This window comes from Gopherus flavomarginatus, chromosome 16, assembly GCF_025201925.1.
Source record: "Gopherus flavomarginatus isolate rGopFla2 chromosome 16, rGopFla2.mat.asm, whole genome shotgun sequence".
Classification (NCBI taxonomy): domain Eukaryota; kingdom Metazoa; phylum Chordata; order Testudines; family Testudinidae; genus Gopherus; species Gopherus flavomarginatus.
In genome coordinates, this window is record NC_066632.1 from 768,833 (window position 1) to 790,999 (window position 22,167).

A 22,167-nucleotide genomic window follows, 5' to 3' on the forward strand; every position below is an offset into this window, starting at 1 on the left:
TGGGCCGAGCTGCTGCAGGAAGGTGCTGGGCTGGGCTGGGCTCCCACAGGGCAGGGCCGGGCACCCTCAATTCGCTTCCAGCCCCCAGACCCCTCAGCACGCTGCCAGCAGGCCCCGGTCCCTGGTCCCCGCTGCGTGTGCCCCAGAACTTACCGGCCGGCCCGGCTCCCCTGGGGCCCCAGGGTCTCCCGCCTCGCCCGGCTCCCCCTGCGCAAGGAGAGAAGAGCAGAGTGAGCCCCGCGCTCTGCCCCCCCGCCTGGCCCAGGTGATGGGCCCAGCCCCGCCAGGCCGGGGGACCCAGAGGGCAAGGCCGGGGAGGCAGAAAAGAGAAGGGGGGGATTTCTGTAAAATTTATATGGAAACTATGAGTGACTCAGTTTCCCCACTTGCACTGTACTACCCCCTCCCCGAGTGTTCATTTTCCTTCGGGGAGGAGAGGGGAAGGGGGCTGTGGCCCCACTGCAGGGTTCACTCTGCAGAACTGCCCTGGAGAGACCAGATCTGGACAGGGTAGAGGGCTGGGCTGGGGGAGGGGGCCCTGTCCCGAGGAGGGGGGCTGGGATGGGGCCCTAGGGATGGGGCCCTAGGGAGGGGGCTGGCACAGGGGAGGGGGGTGTGCAGGGACATTGCTGGGACGGGTCACGTATCTGGCTCTGGGGGGCGGAAGGTTCCCATGCACCCATCCCAGCTGGGTTGGGGGGACCCAGCATCAGTTCGTGTCCCCCCCACACACTCACCTTGTCCCCGACGGCGCCCGGCTGACCCGTTCCACCTGGCATCCCCTGGGGGCCCTAGGGACAGGGGATGGGGGGTGACACAGGGCCAGAAAGTGAATGAACTCACCCCCTGACCTGCCCCGGGCCGAGCTTTAGAGACGGGTCAGTTTGTAAAGGGGCCGAGCTGGGAAATGCAGCCACAGCGTCAGAGGCAGAAGGGAGCTGGGTGCTCAGGGCCTGGGGTGGCAGCGAGAAGTCTCGTCTATCGCCAGGGCTCTGATTTTAGGAAGACACTTGAGGGAAACAGTGTTACTGTCTCTGTGTCTCTCTGCAGGGTGGGGTAACCTGCATCTGAACCCTTTAATGGGTAAATTCCCCTGGGCTAATTGCCAGGCTGGTTGGGAGAAGGAGAGTGAAGCCGATTGTTTTCTCAGGTCCAAAGGCTGCTGGAAATGTATAAAAACCCTGGGCCACGATCCTGCTCCATCTCCAAGCTGCTCTGGGTTCCAAGAGGGGGAAACCTTAAGCCACAAGGATTGAGATCCCCAGTCACTGACTGGAGCCCCCCGAACACGGACATGGGACTAGAACCTCTGGACTATTTGGCAACTACAAACTCATCATCACAAACTCTTTCTTCCCACAGGGACTGTGCCCTCCCAGGGAGTGGGGCTCGCTGTGTCTGCACCACAGCAGTCTCTGCCCCCCAGAGACCCCCTGCCCCTAAAATCCCCCCCTCCCTGCCCCATGGCAGGCGGCAGCCCCCTCCCCCCCCCAGGAATGGACAGAGAACTCACTTCGCCACCGGCAGGTCCCTGCGCCCCACGTGGCCCCGCAGCCCCGGGGGGGCCCTGCAGAGAAGGGAAAGGACAGGCATTTAGAGCCAGGGAGTAGGGGGCACCCGACGGGCACAGTCACTCGGGGAGGGGCAGGAGGGGGATCTGAGGGGAGGCGGAGGGGCAGGGGGAGGTCTTCATACAATGCACACTCAACCTGTGGAACTCCTTGCCAGAGGATGTTGTGAAGGCCAAGACTATAACAGGGTTCAAAAAGAGCTAGGTAAGTTCATGGAGGGTAGGCCCATCAATGGCTATTAGCCAGGCTGGGCAGGGAGGGTGTCCCTAGCCTCTGTTTGCCAGCAGCTGGGAATGGGCGACAGGGGATGGGTCACTGGATGATTCCCTGATCTGTTCATTCCCTTGGGGGCACCTGGCTCTGGCCACTGTCAGACAGGATCCTGGTCTGGATGGACCCTGGGTCTGACCCAGTCTGGCCGCTCTTATGTTCTTATGGGAGCTAAGAGGAGGAGGCGGCAAGGGGGGCAAGGGGGAGCTGAGGGGTTGGGGGAGCTCATACCATGGGGCCGACATCTCCGCTCTCACCCTTCTCTCCCTGCGGGCCCGGCATGCCCTGCAGAGAACCACACCGGGGGTTAACTGAGGGCGTAGGGGCTGCCTGACCCCTCCTGGGACAAGAGCCCCCCTAGCTCACAGGCCTGTCCCCAAACTGCTCTGCTGGCATCAACCCGCAGCCCCTGCCAGACCAGCCCTGGGCTCCCCCCAGCTCTGCCGGTGCCCCTCACTCCCGCCTGCAGCCCCCACCAGCCCAGCCCTGGGCTCCCACCCTCGCCCTGGTGCCCCTCACTCCCGACCCGCAGCCCCCACCAGCCCAGCCCTGGGCTCCCACCCTCGCCCCGGTGCCCCACACTCCTGACCCGCAGCCCCTGCTAGCCCAGCCCTGGGCTCCCACCCTCACCCTGGTGCCCCTCACTCCCGACCTGCAGCCCCCACCAGCCCAGCCCTGGGCTCCCACCCTCGCCCCGGTGCCCCACACTCCTGACCCGCAGCCCCCACCAGCCCAGCCCTGGGCTCCCACCCTCGCCCTGGAGCCCCTCACTCCCGACCTGCAGCCCCCACCAGCCCAGCCCTGGGCTCCCACCCTCGCCCCGGTGCCCCACACTCCTGACCCGCAGCCCCCACCAGCCCAGCCCTGGGCTCCCACCCTCGCCCTGGTGCCCCTCACTCCCGACCTGCAGCCCCCACCAGCCCAGCCCTGGGCTCCCACCTTCACCCAGGTGCCCCACACTCCCGACCTGCAGCTCCCACCAGCCCAGCCCTGGGGTCCCACCCTCGCCCCGGTGCCCCTCACTCCCGACCTGCAGCCCCCGCTAGCCCAGCCCTGGGCTCCCCGCCAGCACTGCCGGTGCCCCTCACTCCCGACCTGCAGCCCCTGCCAGCCCAGCTCTGCCCCCCCGTCCCAGCTCTGCTGGTGCCCCTCACTCCTGACACGCAGCCCCTGCTAGCCCAGCCCTGGGCTCCCACCCTCGCCCCGGTGCCTCTCACTCCCGACCTGCAGCCCCCACCAGCCCAGCCCTGGGCTCCCACCCTCGCCCCGGTGCCTCTCACTCCCGACCTGCAGCCCCCACCAGCCCAGCCCTGGGCTCCCACCCTCGCCCCGGTGCCCCTCACTCCCGACCTGCAGCCCCCACCAGCCCAGCCCTGGGCTCCCACCCTCGCCCCGGTGCCTCTCACTCCCGACCTGCAGCCCCCACCAGCCCAGCCCTGGGCTCCCACCCTCGCCCCGGTGCCCCTCACTCCCGACCTGCAGCCCCCACCAGCCCAGCCTAGCTCCCACCCGCGCCCCGGTGCCCCTCACTCCCGCCTGCAGCCCCCACCAGCCCAGCCTAGCTCCCACCTGCACCCCGGTGCTCCTCACTCCCGACCTGCAGCCCCTGCTAGCCCAGCCCTGGGCTCCCCACCAGCACTGCCGGTGCCCCTCACTCCCGACCTGCAGCCCCCACCAGCCCAGCCTAGCTCCCACCCGTGCCCCGGTGCCCCTCACTCCCGACCCGCAGCCCCCACCATCCCCGCCTAACTCCCGCCCGCGCCCCGGTGCCCGTCCCTACCTGCAATCCAACAGGGCCGCTCAAGCCAGGGAATCCCTGTGCCCCCTCATCTCCCTTCTGGCCAAACATCCCCTGCTGCCCGCGGCGGCCGGGCTCTCCGTCCACTCCCTGCAGGGCCAGAGGGGTTGGGGTCAGCGCTGCAGGTGCAGAGACCTCCTGGGGGGCAGAGCTGGGGGTCACGCAGCTTGGGGGGGGTCATGCAGCTCATAGGGGGCAGAGCTGGGGGTCATGCAGCTTGGGGGGATCATGCAGCTCATGAGGGGCAGAGCTGGGGGTCACGCAGCTTGGGGGGGGTCATGCAGCTCGTGGGGGTCAGAGCTGGGGATCATGCAGTTTGGGGGGGTTACACAGCTCAGGGGCGGGTCACAAAGCTCAGGGGGGCAGAGCTGGGGATCACACAGTTTGGGGGGGTCATGCAGCTCGGGGGTGGGTCACAAAGCTCAGGGGGGCAGAGCTGGGGGTCATGCAGCTTGGGGGGGTCATGCAGCTCATGGGGGGCAGAGCTGGGGGTCACGCAGCTTGGGGGGGGTCACGCAGCTCGGAGGGTCAGAGCTGGGGATCATGCAGCTCGGGGGGGGTCATGCAGCTCTGGGGGGGCAGAGCTGGGGATCATGCAGTTTGGGGGGGTCACACAGCTCGGGGGTGGGTCACAAAGCTCAAGGGGGCAGAGCTGGGGGTCATGCAGCTGGGGGGGGTCATGCAGCTCATGGGGGGCAGAGCTGGGGGTCACGCAGCTTGGGAGGTCACACAGCTCGGGGGGGTCAGAGCTGGGGATTATGCAGCTTGGGGGGGTCACGCAGCTCTGGAGGGGCAGAGCTGGGGATCACGCAGCTTGGGGGGGGTCACGCAGCTCGGGGGGGGGGGTCACGCAGCAGGACACTGGGGCAGGAGGGGTCTCCCGGGAGTGTCAGACACAGGCCCTGGGCACTAGTGGGGCACAGGGGGCGGGTGTGCGTGACTCCCAGGCGGGAGGCCGAGGGAAGCAGTTTGGGGGTGACTGGGCTGAGGGGCCCAGGGGGCCAGCTGGGCGCTCCCCAGATACTCACCGCGGAGCCGGGGTGCCCGATGGGTCCCTGGATACCGGTCGGTCCCGGTGGGCCCTGGTGGGGGAAGCACAGAGTTAGAGCTGGGGCAAAAGCAGCCTCTAAACCAGCCCCCTGCCCTCTTCCCTGCCTCACTGTTCACCCCCCCAGCATCTCCAGCCCCTTCTGAGCCCTTCACTACACCCCTCCCTTGTCTCCATCTGCCTCCTCCTCAGACCCCGTCCCACCCCCGGCTCACGCTGCGCCGAAGCTGGGTGCGAGGAGCCCGGTGGCAGGGCCCAGTCAGGGCCCCTCAGTGATCCCCAGCGCTGCCCCCAGTACTTACCGCCTCCCCCTTGTCCCCCTTGCTTCCTTTCTGTCCGGGACCCCCCAGCTCCCCCTGCAAAGGCAAAGAGACCTCGATGAGATCTTCTGAGGATCCCGCGCCAGAGAACCCACCATCACTGGGGAACCATCCCCCACAAACCAGCCATCGCCACGGGAACCGTCACCAGGGAACCAGCCATCGCTGGGGGAACCATCCCCCACAAACCAACCATCGCCATGGGAACCGTCACCAGGGAACCCGCCATCGCCAGGGGAACCATCCCCCACAAACCAACCATCGCCATGGGAACCGTCACCAGGGAACCCGCCATCGCCAGGGGAACCATCCCCCACAAACCAGCCATCGCCACGGGAACCGTCACCAGGGGACCCACCATCGCTGGGGGAACCATCCCCCACAAACCAACCATCGCCATGGGAACCGTCACCAGGGAACCCGCCATCGCCAGGGGAACCATCCCCCACAAACCAGCCATCGCCACGGGAACCATCGCCGCAGGAACAGTCACCAGGGAACCGTCACCAGGGGACCCACCATTGCTGGGGGAACCATCCCCCACAAACCAGCCATCGCCATGGGAACCATCCCCATCGCCGGGGGAACCGTCACTGGAGACCCCAGCTCGGTGCGATGCTCCATCCCACCTACCTTGTCGCCATCCTCGCCCGCGGGGCCCAGGGGTCCGGCTGGGCCTGGCAGGCCCCTGAGCCCCTGGATCCCGTCACGCCCGGCAGGGCCCATCGGGCCCCTCTCGCCCTGTGGGGCAGAAAAGGGAGCAACCAAAAGCAGGGTCAGTGGGGGGCCACACAGACCAACCTCCTCCCCCTAGGGTCCCCAGCCCACCCCACGGGGCAGAGCCCAATCCCCTCCCCCCAGCCCACCCCACAGGGCACAGACCGACCCCCTCCCCCCACCCCACCTCATGGGGCACAGACCGACCCCCGCCCCCAACCCCAGCGCACAGGGCAGAAACCATCCCCCCCCGAAAGGTGCAGCCCCACTGCCGCACTCACACTGCCCCCCTCCAAGAGCCCCACGGGCGGGGGGTGTCAAGGTTCAAGGGCAGCCCCGACAGGAGCAGCCAGCACTTACCGGGGCGCCCTTCTCCCCAGCAGGACCAGAGGGGCCCTGCTCCCCCCCATGGCCTGGCAGCCCGATGCCTCCAGCTGCCCCTGAGGGGCCTCGCTCGCCAGGAGAGCCCTGGGGAGAATTGCACATTGGTTGGGGGGTGCTGTGCCCCCAATTCCCCCATTGAAGTCCCTCCACCCCCAAACCCCACTAAGACACTGCCCTGACAGCCCCCCCAGAACTCCATTGACCCTGCCACCGACAGCCCCCCAGAGCTCCAGCCCCCCAAGAGTCTCCAAACCCCCTTCCCTTCCCGCCAGAAGTCCCCTCTGGGCCCCCACCCCAGCACTGGGCTCCCCTGGAGAGGGGATGGGGCCACGGGGCCAGCTACTCACTGTGGGGCCCAGGGGCCCGGGAGGCCCCTCTCTGCCCTTCAGGCCAGCCGGACCCTGTGGAGGAGACAAGACAGAACCATTAGACCAGAGTGGGTGCCCCATCCCAGCACCTGCCCTGACCGTCCCCCGCCCAGGCAGCACTCACCATCTCGCCGGGCGCGGCCCTGGCACCAGGAAAGCCAGGGATTCCCGGGGGGCCGCTCTTCCCCGGCAGGCCAGCTGGGCCAGGGTCGCCCTAGGGGACAGAGACAGTTAGCAGTGAGTGGGGACCCCTCCCACATCCCCACCGCAGGCCAACGCCCCTCATCCTACCAGAGCCGAGGGGGCAGGGCACGGCCCCCAATTCCTCAGAGGTGCCTGGGGGTGCCGAGCCCCTGGCCCGTACGGGGAGCAGCGAAGGGGCCCAGCAGGCTGAGGCAGAACACAGGGGGCTGGAGTAGGTGCTGGGCACGAGAAGAGCGGGAAGAAGGTGACCGTTTGCCAGGGAGCCCTGAGCAGCTGACCCCAGGCCCTGTGATGAAATGAGGGGTTTATTCATCTTGTTATGTTGCATGTGAGTCTTATTGTCCTACACTAATACTGTGTGTGCCTCAGTTTCCCTGTGTGCTGCACCAATACTCAGGTGGTGGGAACTGGGGGTGTGATTTTGCTGAGGCCCTCAGGGCAGGTGAGGCTACCCAGATATTTGCAGCCGTGTAACCTGAGACCCAGGAGGTGGGTGTGACCAGGTGACACCTTTTGCCCTGGAAGTGAGACATGGAGAAGGAGGAGGAGCATCAAGGGGGATGTCGGAGGTGGGGCGGCTGGAGGCTGGCAGTCTGCGTGGGGGGACTGGAAAAGGGGGTATTTGGAGCGTCTGGCCCAGGCCTCCCAAGGACTTGGCTGAAAGTCACTGACGTCGGTAATAACTCGGTTCTACGCTGTGGTCCTGCTGACGGATAAACCTTCCGATTTACGCTGGCTGAGAGTCACGGCTGACTGCGGAGTGGGGGGGCAGGGCCCTCTGGCTTCCCAGGGGTCCCGTCCAGCTCGACCCACCAAGGGGAAGTGTGCGGTCCAAGCAGGGACACTGGACGCTCCGAGGTCAGACCAGAAAGGCTCCTCCTTGGTCCTACCCCACATGCCTCCCGCCCGTCCCACCCCACACACCTGGTGACAGGTGCCCTGAGGGGAGTTGTGCCACCCCAGACCTAGCTGGCTTCATACAGAGCCGTTCCAGAGCATTGGAGCCACCCACTCCCCTGCCAGAGCCGGGCAGAGAACCCAGGCGTCCGGGCTCCCAGAACCTTGGTCAGGCCTGCTTGCCGTGCTGCCCAAGCAGGAACCTGGGGGGCGCATGTGCACACAGCCCCTGCTCCCCCTCCCCCAGCATGGTACCTACCTTGGCCCCTTCCCGGCCGGCAGCCCCTGGCAGCCCCTGCTCCCCAGGGGGGCCCAGGGGGCCCGGATGCCCCCGCTCTCCAATGGGGCCCGTCTCGCCCGAGCTACCCTGAGGGGCAGAGAAGGGGCAACAGTGAGGTGGGGCAGGGTGGGCTGGATCCAATGGGGGGCTTGCTGGGCCCTGCAAGAGAAGAGGCAGCCCCACCCCCACCCCCACAGCAGCCGGGCAGGGGGGGGGGTCGAACCTGCAGCAGACACCCCACATCAGCCCTGCCACCCCCCAAGGCCTGTGGGGGCCTGGCCTGGCCAGCTGCTGACTGCGCCGTGCCCCCAGTCCAGCGATGGCCCCCCATGGAGAGTGGGGGGGGGGATCACAGGCCACTGACAGGGAGACGGGCCCAACTCCCGAGGGTGCAGGGCCACAGTGGGCATAGGGCCGGAGGCGTGGGGCTCACTCACCTGGGGTCCCACCACCCCCGTGGGGCCGGGGGGGCCGGTCTTGCCGTGGTATCCCTGCGGAGAGACGGGGGTGAGTGTGGGGCAGCCCCTGCAGCCAGGCCCCACTGGGACGGCAACAGGGGCATGTGGGGGGCACTCACCGGCTCCCCGCGCTGTCCTGGGTGTCCGGGCAGCCCGTCCTTCCCGGCTGGGCCCTGCCAAGGTGCAGAGTCAGGGGCTGTGGGTGCCAACCAGCCAGATCCCCCCCAGCGCCGCCCCCCACACCTCCCCCTCACCCAGGGCCACCCCACGCACCAACTGGCCAGATCCCCCCCCAGGGCCGCCCCCCACACCTCCCCCTCACCCAGGGCCGCCCCACGCACCAACTGGCCAGATCCCCCCCCAGCGCCGCCCCCCACACCTCCCCCTCACCCAGGGCCATCTCACACACCAACTGGCCAGATCCTCACCAGGGCTGCCCCACACGCCTCCCCCTTCCAGGGCCGCCCCACATGCCTCCCCCCTCCCAGGGCCACCCCACCCGCTAACCGGCCAGATCCCCACCAGGGCCACCCCACACACCTCCCAGCCACCCCACGCACCAAATGGCCAGATCCCCCCAGTGCTGCCCCATGCAGCTCCTCCGATAATGGCTCTCCCTGAACCCCAACCCTGCAGGAGGGACCCCCAGGAGAGTTTGTTCCCAGCCCCGGGGGGAGGGGGAGTTGTACTTACGGGCGGCCCCTTTGGGCCTCGGAAACCGTTGGGGCCCTGTGGTCCCTGGGGGCCCTGGGAGAGCAGGAGAACAGCTGTGAGCACAAGGGGGACAGCACCCGGACCCCCCTCAATTCCCCTCCCCCACCCTCTCCCACAGCCCTCCAAGGCCCCTGTAGTCCCCTCCCCTTAACCCCCCAGGACCCCTGTATCCCCCCTTGCCCCAAGCCCCACAGAGGCCCTGGCCCCCTGGGTGGCTGTCCCCCCCCGGGCAAGGGGGGTTGGTGGGGGATCCCCCCCACGCCCACAGACACTGGCCAGCCTGTGGGGTCCCCGCTCAGACTCACCTTCTCCCCCCCAGCTCCAGGGGCCCCGTCATGGCTGGCGTCGCCCTGTGGACAGAGAACCAGGCTGAGGGCGCCCAGGTTCCCCCTCGGGGTCGGGGACCCTGCGCCAGAGCACGTGCCAGCTGGGGCACGGGCAACAGGGACACGTGCCGGGTAGGGGTGAGTCGAGGGGATGGATGAGGCAGGAACTGTGGGGCGGGGGGCGGAGCGGGGGCGGGATGCATGGCAGAGGTGCCAGGGGAGAAGGATGGGGCGCTGGGGGTCACCAGGCACTGGGGGGGTGCTGGGTGCCAGGGGGAACCGGGTGACATTGGGTGCTGGGGGTCACCGGGCGCTGGGGGAGGGTGCTGGGAAGAGGGATGGCGCTGGGCAGGGGTGAGTCGAGGGGATGGATGAGACAGAGACTGGGGGGGCGGAGCAGGGGCGGGCTGCATGGCAGAGGTGCCAGGGGAGGAGGATGGGGCGCTGGGGGTCACCAGGCATTGAGGGGGTGCTGGGTGCCAGGGGGAACCAGGCGGCATTGGGTGCTGGGGGTCACCGGGCACTGGGGGAGGGTGCTGGGCAGGGGTGAGTTGAGCGGATGGACGAGGCAGGGACTGGGGGGGCAGAGCGGGGGCAGGATGCATGGCAGGGGTGCCAGGGAAGGAGGACGGGGCGCTGGGGGTCACCGGTGCTGGGGGGAGGGCTGGGTGCCAGGGGGAACCGGGCGGCACCAGGTGCTGGGGGGTGGCATTGGGCAGAGGGAGGGCGCTGGGTATGAGGGGCAGAGGTCAATGGGGGGATGGCAGGGAGCTGGGCTGGGCACCCATGGGGCAGGGGGGCTGAGATTGGGCATGGGGGGTCTGGCTAATACCCGGCTGGTGGACACTGACACAGACAGACGGACGGACAGAGCGGATGGGGCTGGCGCTGCGCAGCCAGACCCTGAGGTACCTTCGGGCCCGGCTTCCCTGTCAGCCCCCTCTGGCCTCGCTCCCCTGGCAGGCCCTGGGCAGAGAGAGGGTGTCACGTTATTGATATAAACTGGGACCATACAGAACATGGTTTGCAACCAAGGTCCTGTAGTGGCACCAAATCTTATGTAAAGGGGGTCATATAAGGTGTGTAGGGCCAGGTTCTGGGTTGCTGGTTATGATTATGGGGTCTGTGTGCATGTGTCATTTTGTAGTTGAAGTTACGAGTATTGGCTCTACACTGTCTGTATTTCAAATTTGTGCTGTGCTTCTGGGTGACACCCCAGACAAGTTGGTGTTAGTTCTGCCCAGCCCGCTTGATGGCCCATTAAGGACCATCAGCTACACAACTGACCCATTGAGAGGAGGCAGATACGCCTTGTGACTCAGCAAAGTGCAGGGACTTGCCCCATCTGTTAGTCTATAAGGTGCCACAGGACTCTTTGCTGCTTGGCCTTGCCCATGTGACTCCAGACTCCATGTTGCTGTAATTTTCCACAGTAAGAACAAAGAGGTTCTTACACCTGGAAGTGCCTATATAAGGCTGATGCCTCATCTCCATCTTGTCTTCAATCCTGCTTCCTACCTCTGGAGGGACCCTGCTACAAACTGAAGCTCTGAACAAAGGACTGAATGACCCATCCCAGCGGGGGATGTTCCAGAGACTTGATTTGAACCTGCAGTTTACTCCATCACTGCTACAAGCCTGAACTAAGAGCTTTGCTATCACTGTATGGAATTGATTCCATTTAACCAATTCTAGCTCTCATCTCTACCTTTTTCCCTTTTATGAATAAACCTCTAGATTTTAGATTCTAAAGGATTGGCACCAGCGTGATTTGTGGGTAAGATCTGATGTGTATATTGACCTGGGGCTGGGGCTTGGCCCTTTGGGATCAAGAGAACCGTTTTCTTTTACTGGGGTGTTGGTTTTCATAACTATTCATCCCCAGGACGAGTGGCACTGGTGGGGATACTGGGAAACTGGAGTGTCTAAGGAAATTGCTTGTGACTTGTGGTTAGCCAGTGGGGTGAGACCAGAGTCCTCTTTGTCTGGCTGGTTTGGTGCCTTAGAGGTGGAAAAACCCCAGCTTGGGGTTGTAACTGCCCTGTTTACGCGATTTGTCCTGAATTGCCACTCTCAGTTGGGTCCCACCAGAACCGCATTGTCACAGAGGGAGAGCGGGATGAGCGGGTGCAGCATGGGGTGGGCTGCCGGAGACCAGGGCCTGGCAGATGGGGGGCACCGGGGCCTGCTCAGCGCTGGTTGGGGGGATCTCTGGGGCCCAGCTGGGGCCGGTCACTGTGGGGATGGGGGGGCTAAAGGGCTCGGCCAATCACTGGGGTATGGGGGGCTCTGGGGCCGGTCACTGTGGGACGTTGGGGGCTAAAGGGCTCGGCCGGTCACTGGGGCATGGGGTGTCAGGGCTGGTAGCTGGGGAACATGGGGGCTGTCACCGGGGGACAGAGCCGGCTCCTTGGCCTGTTCCCCCAGCGCTGAGGGGGGCCAGGGGGTGTCTGGGGTCGCTCACCGGAGGTCCACGCTCTCCCGTCTGCCCGGCCTGGCCAGCCTTGCCCTGCGAGGGGAGAACAACACGGTAGAATGGGTGAAATACTGTGCGTGGCACTGCCCTGCCCCACGGGCACACCCGCCCCACGCCTGCAGGCACAGCATGGTTGAAGGGCTGGCAGCCAAAGCCCGCTGCCCGCCTGCCACCACCTGGGAGTCCATATTTATCTCAGGGGCCCGGCTCACTCACCCTCTTTCCTTTCTCCCCTGTGAGCCCCAGGGGGCCCGGGAAGCCAGCAGAGCCCTGCAGGAGAGAGCATGGGTTAGGGGGGTGAAGCCGGGGGGCCCAGGGGCCCCCTCCCAGGATGCCGTGGGCTCTGAGGGCCCAGACTCCTGCCCCCCACTTACCTTGGGACCCTGGCGGCCAGGGTAGCCCGGCAGGCCTGGCACACCCAACTTCCCCTGCAGGGAGAGAAAATGGAGCTGAGACGTGGCAGGGCCCCGAGCCAGAGGCAGGGGCGAGGGGACGAGGATGCACTCACCTTCTCCCCCGCTGGGCCGGAGGCGCCCGCCTCCCCCACGGGACCCTGCTGGCCCTTCAGCCCCTCGGGGCCATCCTCCCCTCGTGGCCCCAGCGGCCCCGCATCACCCTGCAGCGGAGAGAGAGAGGCACCCCAGTGCCAGGATACTGCGGCATTCAGGAGTGGGGCTATCCCTGTGCCACGCCCTTCACCCCCCCCCCAGAGCCCCCCTCCTGCCCCCAAGTCCCACCCCTCCGCCACACCCAGAGCCCCACGTGACGAACTGGGGATGTTCTTAAGGTTTTCTCTGAATACGATGTGGGTGCCTCAGTTTCCCCTTTGCATTTCTCAAGTATCTAGATCAGGGGTTTTCAACCAGGGGGTTATTCTGTGGGGGGTCACGAGCTGTCAGCTTCCACCCCAAACCCCCCTTTGCCTCCAGCATTTATAATGGCGTTAAATATATTAAAACGTGTTTTTAATTCATAAAGGGGATCGCACTCAGAGGCTGCTGTGTGAAGGGGTCACCAGTACAAACTTCTGAGAACCCCTGGACTAGCTGCAGGATCAGCGGGTGTGAATGTTGCAGAGCCCAAGAAGGCCCCTGTGATGGTGTCTGCACAGAGAATGGCCGACACCCTGTCTCCTGGCAACTAATGGTCTGGGCCCCCCCTTTGCAAAGGTGCCAGCTGAAGGTGTTGGAGAACAAAGAGACGTCCTGGCCCGGAAAGGGACAAAGGCCAGACAGGAGGGGCTGGAGGGGGGTTCAGTTTGGAGCTGGCTGGGGTCGAGGAGTGAGGGCAGACGTGGGGGTCTGGCTCACTGCCCCCCAGAATGGACACGGCCGAGGGGTCCGGGTCTCTGTACCTACAAGCTCTGTTTTAGACCCTGTTCCTGCCATCCAATAAACCTCTGTGTTACCGGCTGGCTGAGAGTCACGTCTGACTGCAAAGTGGGGGGGCAGGACCCTGTGGCCCCCCCAGGACCCCACTGAGGCGGGCTCGCTGGGGGAAGCGCACAGAGGGGCAGAGGATGCTGAATGCTCCAAGGAGAGACCCAGGAGGTGAAGCCGTGTGAGCTTCTTGCCCTGAACAAGTCTGCTCCAAGGGAGAGGAGGCTCCCCAAAGTCCTGACTGGCTTGGTGGGGAGCAGTTCCAGAGCATCGCCCGGGGACTCCGTGACATCCCCCACCCCTCCCCCTTCTGCCCCACACCCAAAGCCCAACCCCCTCCCCTGTGTCCCTGCCCCACTGCCCCACTCTGACAGGCCCAGCCGCTAGGAAACGCCCCACAATTTGCGGTGAAATGTGCAGTCAACACCTCCACCCACGCCAGGAGGGGCCCCGCTCACCCTGTCGCCCTTGTGGCCCATGTCACCCTTGAAGCCGGGGAATCCGTCTTCTCCCTGGACAGAGACACGGGTCAGGCCAGGCGGGGCCAACCCCGAAACCTGGGGGGTCCCCCTCTCAGAGTGAACTGGGACCTCATCCCCTTAACGACCAACGTGGGTCTCCAGCACCCAACCCCAGCCCTGCCGGTGCCCCTCACTCCTGACACGCAGCCCCTGCCCCCCTAGCTCTGCCGGTGCCCCTCACTCCTGACACGCAGCCCCTGCCCCCCTAGCTCTGCCGGTGCCCCTCACTCCTGACACGCAGCCCCTGCCCCCCTAGCTCTGCCGGTGCCCCTCACTCCTGACACGCAGCCCCTGCCCCCCTAGCTCTGCCGGTGCCCCTCACTCCTGACACGCAGCCCCTGCCCCCCTAGCTCTGCCGGTGTCCCTCACTCCTGACACGCAGCCCCTGCCCCCCTAGCTCTGCCGGTGCCCCTCACTCCTGACACGCAGCCCCTGCCCCCCTAGCTCTGCCGGTGTCCCTCACTCCTGACACGCAGCCCCTGCCCCCCTAGCTCTGCCGGTGCCCCTCACTCCTGACCCACAGCCCCTGCTAGTCCAGCCCCAGCCCATGATTCTCCCCTGCAGGCCCCACCCCCGCAGTGAGACATTTTTTTTCCCTTGTCACCTGGCAGGTCCCACCTGGTGTCCCCCCCGCTCCCCCCCCCCCGCTGCCCTTACCTTCTCCCCTTTGCTTCCCTTCAGGCCCCTGGCTCCGAAGGCCCCCTGCAGAGACACGGGGGCGGGGGGGGGTCAGAGCAGGACTCTGGGCCCCGAAGACTGAGGAGGCAGCACTGCACCCAGAGTGCAGGGGCTGGGGGGCTCCGGGACTGGGGGGGAGAAGCTCCGAGGCACTGAGGGGGGCGGGGGGGAGAGGCCTCCGGACATGTGGAGGGAGAAGCCCTGGGGGCTTACCAAGGTCGCAGGGGGAGGCGCTGGGACACCGGGGGGGGGGGAGAGGCCCCAGGGCACGTGGGGGGAGAGGCCCTGGGGGGTTACCAGGGTCGCAGGGGGAGGCGCTGGGACATGTGGGGGGGAGAGGCCCTGGGGGGTTACCAGGGTCGCAGGGGGAGGCGCTGGGACATGTGGGGGGGAGAGGCCCTGGGGGGTTACCAGGGTCGCAGGGGGAGGCGCTGGGACATGTGGGGGGGAGAGGCCCCAGGGCACCGGAGGGGGGGAGAGGCCCTGGGGGGTTACCAGGGTCGCAGGGGGAGGCGCTGGGACATGTGGGGGGGAGAGACCCTGGGGGGTTACCAGGGTCGCAGGGGGAGGCGCTGGGACATGTGGGGGGGAGAGGCCCCAGGGCACGTGGGGGGAGAGGCCCTGGGGGGTTACCAGGGTCGCAGGGGGAGGCCCTGGGACACCGGGGGGGGGAGAGGCCCTGGGGGGTTACCAGGGTCGCAGGGGGAGGCGCTGGGACACCGGGGGGGGGGGAGACCCCAGGGCACGTGGGGGGAGAGACCCTGGGGGGTTACCAGGGTCGCAGGGGGAGGCCCTGGGACACCGGGGGGGGGAGAGGCCCCGGGGGGCTACCAGAGTCGCAGGGGGAGGTGCTGGCATGGCAGGGGGCAGCTCCCATCCGGGCTCTGGCTCTGGCCTTGCTGACGACCCGGGGGGGGGGGGGGAAGGGTGGGGAGGGTCCCTTCACTGGGGCCTGGCCGTACCCACCTTGACCCCACGGGGGCCTGGGTAGCCAACGGGTCCCACGGCGCCAGCTGTGCCCTAGGGCGAGAGAGTGTCAGACACCCCAGTCCTGCTCCCCGTGGGCCCCACCCCGCATGCAAATGACCCCCCCAGGCCCCACCCCACTGGCCCCACCGCTCGCATGATCCCCCATGGGCTCCAAGGGCCCTGCCCCCCAAGGGCACCGTGGGGACGGCGCTGTGGCCCTGGGGTGTGCAGCTGCTTGGTGCCCCTAGAGGCAGCCCCTCCCTGCCCCACACCGGCTCCCCACGTGTCCCCAATGGGGGGCAGCCCAGGCCCCGGGGGCTCCGTACCTGGAGCCCTTTCTCCCCCGCCGGCCCCTCTCTGCCCGGGTGACCCTGCAAGGAAGCACAAGAGACACGGGGAGGTTAGCGCCAGCCACCCCCCCCCCGCACCCCTATCGAGCTCCCTGGCGGCAGGGGATAGAAGAGGGGGGATGGGGGGGGTTACTCGGGGGATGGGACATGCTGGGGAGGGGGAAATGCCAGGGGGAGGGTGTGCTGGGGGGCACATGCCGTGCTCTGCCTGTGTATTTGCACCTGGGGGGGCATGCTGGGAGCTGGGGTTCCCGGGGGGGACGTACGGGGGGGTGCATGTATGCCAGGGGGACATGCTGTGCTCTGCCTGTGTGTTTGTTCCTGGGGGAGCATGCTGGGAGGCGGGGTTCCCAGGGAGGATGACCTACCAGCCGGGGGGGTGCATGAGTGCCTGGGGGGGGGAACATGCCGTGCTCTGCCTGTGTGTGTGTTCCCTGGGGGGAGTATGTTGGGAGGGAGGGGGTTCCCAGGGGCTGACATAGCAGTGGGGGGGGGGATGCATGTGTGCCGGGGGGGACATGCCATGCTCTGCCTGTGTGTTTGTTCCTGGGGGGGGATATGCTGGGAGGGAGGGGGTTCCCGGGGCGGACATAGCAGCGGGGGGGGGGGGGGATGCATGTGTGCCAGGGGGGACATGCCATGCTCTGCCTGTGTGTTTGTTCCTGGGGGGGGGGATATGCTGGGAGGGAGGGGGTTCCCGGGGGTGGACATAGCAGCGGTGGGGGTGCATGTGTGCCGGGGGGACATGCCATGCTCTGCCTGTGTGTTTGTTCCTGGGGGGGGGATATGCTGGGAGGGAGGGGGTTCCCGGGGCGGACATAGCAGCGGTGGGGGTGCATGTGTGCCGGGGGGACATGCCGTGCTCTGCCTGTGTGTTTGTTCCTGGGGGGGGGATATGCTGGGAGGGAGGGGGTTCCCGGGGCGGACATAGCAGCGGTGGGGGTGCATGTGTGCCGGGGGGACATGCCGTGCTCTGCCTGTGTGTTTGTTCCTGGGGGGGGATGTGCCGGGCAAGCCCAGCCCAGTGTCTGAGCCCCCTGCCCCCGGAGCCCTGCGCTCCCAGTACTTACGGGGGGGCCATCGGCACCAGCCACGCCCTGCATGCCCCACTTCCCCGGCGGGCCCTGCGCAGAGAAAGGACACGTCATGGGGGCGCCCCCCTCAGACCCTGCCGCGCCCTCGCAGCCGCCATGGGGCCCCGCAATGGGCACCCCTCAGAGCCATCGCTCCTACGCCCAACCCCGCAGTGGGGCCAGCTGGGGGTCGCAGGAGGCCCGGTGCCCAGCCCCCACCCCAGCCCCACACATGCTCCAGAGCAGCCCCACACCCTCCCCACACTCACCTTCCCCCCCGGCATCCCGACAGGCCCCTGGGGGCCAGGCAGGCCCTGGCGGAGAGAACAGAGATGGGTCACAGGGGGATGGTGTAAATCCCCCCCCGCCACACCCCAGGCCCCAACCCCCCCAGCATCCCCACACCCCTACCTCAGTTACACCCCCATCCCATGTGCCATCCCAGCCCCCAGCCTCCCCTGCAGCTCCATCCACCAGGCCAGGCCCCCCCATGGGACCGGCTGGGGGGGTGGGGAGCACTGGCCCACCTCCTCCACTGTTAGTGAAGGGGGGCAGGGGGAGAGATCCGGCCTCGCCCCATTGACCCACATTTGGCCCCCGTGTGGGTGATGGACGTACCTGGGGTCCTGGGGTCCCCTGCTGGCCGGGGGGGCCCGGCTCCCCCTGGATTCCCTGGGGAGAGAGCAGCATCCGTGAGGCGTGGGCACAGGCTGCCCCACCACCCTGCTCAGCCACCAGCACAAGGGGCTTTGAGTGCAGCTGGGGGGCCCAGCCCCAGAGGGGAACAGAGCCCCAATGCGTCCTGCTGCATCCAACACTCGGAGCCCCAGGCCTGAGCCAGCCCCCCCCCACACCCTTATGCCCCTCACAGGCTTCCTAGAGCCCCCCACACCCCCACACATCCCACAGCCCCTTAGCCCCCCACAGGCTCCCTACAGCCCCCCACACCCCCATAGCTCCCCAACATCCCACAACCCCTTAGCTCCCCACAGGCTCCCCATAAGCCCCCCATAAGTCCCCACACCCCCACCAACATCCCACAGCCCCTTAGCCCCCCACAGGCTCCCTACAGCCCCCATACCCCCACAGCTCCCCAACATCCCACAACCCCTTAGCTCCCCACAGGCTTCCTACAGCCCCCCAAAATCCCACAGCCCTTTATGTCCCTCACAGGCTCCCTACAGTCCCTCATAGGCCCCCACACCCCCACAGCCCCCTCAACATCCCACAGCCCCTTATGCCCCCCACAGGCCCCCACAGCCCCCGGCACCCCCAGGGTCCCCCCCCAGCTCTCACCACGTTGCCCTTGGGCCCAGGCGCGCCGTCCATGCCACTCACGCCCTGCAGGGGAAGGGGAGAGCGTCAGTGGGGGGCAGCAAACACATGGGGGGGGCACATAGACAGGACTCCTACCGGCTGTCCTGGGGGGCCAGGGGGGCCACGGGAGCCGACCAAGCCGCGCACACCCTATGGACAAAGAAAGAGAAATTAGGCTGTCTGAGAGTACCAGCTCCTCCATCCCCTCCACCCCACCAGAGCCCACCCCCTCCCACAGCCAGGGAGGGAACCCAGGAGTCCTGCCCCCAGCCCCCCCTGCTCTAACCTCTACCCCCACCCCCTCCCATAGCCAGGGAGGGAACCCAGGAGTCCTGCCCCCAGCCGCCCCTGCTCTAAGTCCTACCCCCACCCCCTCCCACAGCCAGGGAGGGAACCCAGGAGTCCTGCCCCCCCTGCTGTAACCGCTACCCACACCCCCTCCCAGAGCCAGGGAGGGAACCCAGGAGTCCTGCCCCCCCTGCTCTAACCCCTACTCCTACCCCCTCCCACAGTCAGGGAGGGAACCCAGGAGTCCTGCCCCCCCTGCTCTAACCCCTAACTGCACCCCCTCCCAGAGCCAGGGAGGGAACCCAGGTGTCCTGCCCTCCCTGCTCTAACCCCTACCAGCACCCCCTCCCAGAGCCAGGGAGAGAACCCAGGAGTCCTGCCCCCCAGCCCCCCCTGCTCTAACCCCTACCCCCACCCCTTCTCACAGCCAGGGAGGGAACCCAGGAGTCCTGCCCCGAGCCGCCCCTGCTGTAACCCCTACCCCCACCCGCTCCCACGGCCAGGGAGGGAACCCAGGAGTCCTGCCCCCAGCTGCCCCTGCTCTAACCCCTACCCCCACCCCTTCTCACAGCCAGGGAGGGAACCCAGGAGTCCTGCCCCCAGCCACCCCTGCTCTAACCCCTACCCCCACCCCTTCTCACAGCCAGGGAGGGAACCCAGGAGTCCTGCCCCCAGCTCCGCCAGTCCAGTGTGGGGTACTCACGGGTTCCCCAGGCTGTCCCCTGGGTCCTGGCAGGCCGCCCAAGCCCTAGGAGAGAGAGAGAGCAGAGCTGAGGGGGGGGGACTCACTGGTCCCGTAGCACCCGCGCCCCCTTCCCCACCTAGGGCCCTTACCTTGGCTCCATTCTCTCCTGGGGGGCCCGGGGGCCCCGGCTTCCCCACATCCCCCTGCAGGAGAGAGAGTGAGAGGTGAAGTTTGTGGGACTGGGGCAGGGGGCTCACACCTGCCCCGTGGGGCCGGAGGGGGGGGGCTCACACTTACCTTGAGACCCTTCTCGCCCGGCAGCCCCGGCAGCCCATCGAAGCCCCTGTCGCCCTACGGGGGGGAGGGCGCGTTAGCCATGCAGGCCCAGCGGGAAGTGGGGCAGGGACCAGGCCCAGCACACAGGGTGTGTGGGGGGCCCAGACACCCCAGAGGGCTCTGCTCCCCGCCACGGTCCCTCAGCCAGCCCCTTATCTCCCCCCCTTCCCTCCCCCCCATTGTCCCAGCCAAGCCGAGCTCCATCTGCAAAGCCTCTCGGAAGTGAGGCTGTGCAGGACCCGGGCAGCCGGCCGCAGAGTCGCCTCTTCGTGTCACAGGGGGGAAACTGAGGCCCCAGAGGGGCAGGGGCTCACCCAGCCACACAGCAGGGCAGTTTGGGACAAGGCTGGGAACAGAACCAGAGCTCCGGGCCCCACCCCCTGCAACCCACCAGCTGCTCCCCTCCCGGAGCTAGAGATAGAACCCAGGAGTCCTGACTCCCAGCACCCCCCACCCCACCCCAGGGACCTCAATCCAGCCACAGACCTTGGGTCCGGTGTCCCCCGGGAGACCCCTGGCACCATCCGCTCCAGAGCGACCCTGCAAAACACGGCAAGGGTGTGAGAGGCTGGCTCCGGCGTGCTGCAGGCCAGCCCGGCTGTGGGGGGCTCTGGGGGCTCGTGTCTGGGGCGTCGGCAAGGACTGGCAGCCTTGGGGCTGGGCCACCAGAGTGCGTGGAACAAAGCACCGGCTCGGCTGAGCTCTCGGGGGGCTGCGGACCCCCACTGCGGGACTCAGCCCCTGGCCTCTCCCCCCGGGGGGCACCATGGCTGCACCTGAGGACAGTTCAAAGCCCCCGTCAGGGTCCCCCAGGCCCAACTCAGACACGACCAGGCCTGGTGAGTGACCAGCCGGGCCGTGTCTGTGCCAGCGAAGGGATGGGTCCCCACCGCCATGGGGGCCCCATCCCTAGGGGAGGGCTGGTGCTTGTTCAGAGCCAAGCGGGGAATCCCCCTGCCCCCACAGGAAAGTCCTCGGGGGGGACGGCCTGCCCCTGCCAGAGCCCCTAACCAGGGGTGCCGCTGGCAAGGCTGTGGGCTTCCCGGATCGGTCACACGTTTACCCCCAGGCCCTACGGCCGGGCGGGACCCGGGGGCCGGTCCCAGGGAGCAAAGCGAAGCTGGGCAGCCAGGGCTGAGCCTGCTCGAGAGGGCAAGGGACCCCAGAGGGGGGGAGCAAGGGACCCCAGTGGGGGCAAGGGACCCCAGAGGGGGGGCACGGCCCCACTGCTCTGAGCCGTGACCGGGCCCTCGCTGGGCCGAGGTGGGATCGGGGCCCCACCACGCTGCCAGGCTGGTTCAGGGCGAGTCGCAGCACCGACGGGCAGGGACGAGGTCCCTGAGGGGGGTGCTGGGGGGGCACGGGGGGCAGGCGGGGGCATGAGGGGCACGGAGCAGAAGTGCTGGGGCAGGAACTCCACTGTCGTTTTATTGCCCTTGGGGCGGGTGCTGCATTGCCAGGTGCCCCAGGCTGGACGGGAGGGGGCAGCCCCTCGGGCCCCCCCTAGCCTGCACCCCCAGTGGCTCGTCCCCACAGGCTGCGGCACTCACCCGTTTGCCCTCTTTCCCTGGCGGGCCGGGTGGGCCCTGCATCCCCCACGGTCCCTGCAGGAGAAAGAAGGGCTGACGGCTCCACTCGACACCCCCAGCTGGGCCCCCCAGGTCCTGTGCCACCTGCCCCCCACCACCCACCAGGCCCCACGCCCCAACCCCCATACAGTCCCCCGTTCTTCCCCCTGAGCTGGGCCCCCATCCTCCCTCCCTCCAGACTCTGCACCCCACTGGGCCCCACACTGGCCCCAGCCCGCTCCCCATGCCCCCCCAGCCAGCCCTGGCACTGACCGCCCCCCACCAAAACCAGCCTCAAACCCCGTCCCCCCAGTGCCCATGCGCTGCTCCGCACCCCCTGCCCCATGGCACAGGGAGCCCCCTGGCTCCCCGGGGTCACCCAGCTCACCTGAGGCCCCATGTCTCCCGAGTCCCCTTTCAGGCCGGGATTTCCAGGGAGGCCCTACAAAAACAAACGAGAAAATCCTCAATGTGGGGGCTGGGGGCAGGTGACGGTCCCCAGGCCAGAGTCACTGGCGGAGGAAAGGCCATGACCTGGCTCAGCAACCCCAAGCCGGCCCCCCACTGATCCCCCCCACGTCCCATTCCCTGCCCCCAGAGCTGGCCCCTCTGCAACCCCCCCCAAGCCAGCCCCCCACTGGTCCCCCCCCACGTCCCATTCCCTGCCCCCAGAGCTGGCCCCCCTGCAACCCCCCCCAAGCCAGCCCCCCACTGGTCCCCCCCCACGTCCCATTCCCTGCCCCCCCCGAGCCAGCCCCCCACTTGTCCCCTGTGACAGTAGGGAGCAGGGCGGAGTGAGCTGGAAATGGGTCCAGTTACTGGGGCTGGCTGCATGGGGGACGGGAGAGCAGGGGGTGATTTTACCTGTGCCTGTAACCTGAGCCAGGAGAGGGGTGGGGCAGGTGGACAAAGGCAGAGGGGGAGAAGGGGGGCAGAGCCGGCTGGAGGGGGGTTGGGTTCAGCTTTGGGCTGGCTGGGAAGAGACAGGAACCCCAAAGCTGGGTCTAAGCTCCCTGCCCCCCAGAGGGAGCTGGCTGGGGGGTCCTGGTTGTACCTACAAGCCCTGCCGGGGACTGTGTCCTGTCGTCTCATAAGCCTTCTGTGTTACTGGCTGGCTGAGAGTCACAGTGAGTCGCAGGAAGAGGGGTGCAGGGCCCTGACTCCCCCACACT

The 22,167-nt window shown here is 67.5% G+C and overlaps 2 protein-coding genes across 4 annotated transcripts in view; one reads left to right on the forward strand and one right to left on the reverse strand.

Moving 5' to 3' along the window:
- The window catches only part of LOC127035537 (uncharacterized protein K02A2.6-like), a 122,821-nt gene that overhangs the window by 50,730 nt on the left and 49,924 nt on the right, over window positions 1-22,167 (forward strand). The window lies entirely within an intron of this gene.
- The window catches only part of COL5A3 (collagen type V alpha 3 chain), a 44,568-nt gene that overhangs the window by 21,559 nt on the left and 842 nt on the right, over window positions 1-22,167 (reverse strand). Inside the window, exons 4-39 of one of the 3 annotated variants that reach the window (XM_050924801.1) lie at window positions 21,384-21,437; window positions 20,978-21,031; window positions 19,914-19,967; window positions 19,389-19,442; window positions 19,241-19,294; window positions 19,110-19,154; window positions 18,215-18,268; window positions 18,098-18,142; window positions 17,420-17,473; window positions 17,071-17,115; window positions 16,799-16,852; window positions 15,705-15,749; window positions 15,376-15,429; window positions 14,389-14,433; window positions 13,669-13,722; window positions 12,340-12,447; window positions 12,206-12,259; window positions 12,048-12,101; window positions 11,820-11,864; window positions 10,268-10,321; window positions 9,335-9,379; window positions 9,009-9,062; window positions 8,435-8,488; window positions 8,295-8,348; window positions 7,837-7,944; window positions 6,601-6,690; window positions 6,456-6,509; window positions 6,085-6,192; window positions 5,641-5,748; window positions 4,990-5,043; window positions 4,668-4,721; window positions 3,622-3,729; window positions 2,073-2,126; window positions 1,514-1,567; window positions 738-791; window positions 154-207 (exon numbers count right to left, since the gene is read on the reverse strand). In XM_050924801.1, the coding sequence (XP_050780758.1) occupies window positions 154-207; window positions 738-791; window positions 1,514-1,567; window positions 2,073-2,126; window positions 3,622-3,729; window positions 4,668-4,721; window positions 4,990-5,043; window positions 5,641-5,748; window positions 6,085-6,192; window positions 6,456-6,509; window positions 6,601-6,690; window positions 7,837-7,944; window positions 8,295-8,348; window positions 8,435-8,488; window positions 9,009-9,062; window positions 9,335-9,379; window positions 10,268-10,321; window positions 11,820-11,864; window positions 12,048-12,101; window positions 12,206-12,259; window positions 12,340-12,447; window positions 13,669-13,722; window positions 14,389-14,433; window positions 15,376-15,429; window positions 15,705-15,749; window positions 16,799-16,852; window positions 17,071-17,115; window positions 17,420-17,473; window positions 18,098-18,142; window positions 18,215-18,268; window positions 19,110-19,154; window positions 19,241-19,294; window positions 19,389-19,442; window positions 19,914-19,967; window positions 20,978-21,031; window positions 21,384-21,437 (2,187 nt within the window). The remainder of the gene's footprint in view (window positions 1-153; window positions 208-737; window positions 792-1,513; window positions 1,568-2,072; window positions 2,127-3,621; window positions 3,730-4,667; window positions 4,722-4,989; window positions 5,044-5,640; window positions 5,749-6,084; window positions 6,193-6,455; window positions 6,510-6,600; window positions 6,691-7,836; window positions 7,945-8,294; window positions 8,349-8,434; window positions 8,489-9,008; window positions 9,063-9,334; window positions 9,380-10,267; window positions 10,322-11,819; window positions 11,865-12,047; window positions 12,102-12,205; window positions 12,260-12,339; window positions 12,448-13,668; window positions 13,723-14,388; window positions 14,434-15,375; window positions 15,430-15,704; window positions 15,750-16,798; window positions 16,853-17,070; window positions 17,116-17,419; window positions 17,474-18,097; window positions 18,143-18,214; window positions 18,269-19,109; window positions 19,155-19,240; window positions 19,295-19,388; window positions 19,443-19,913; window positions 19,968-20,977; window positions 21,032-21,383; window positions 21,438-22,167) is intronic. The other 2 variants (XM_050924802.1, XM_050924803.1) reach the window with 2 other exon arrangements.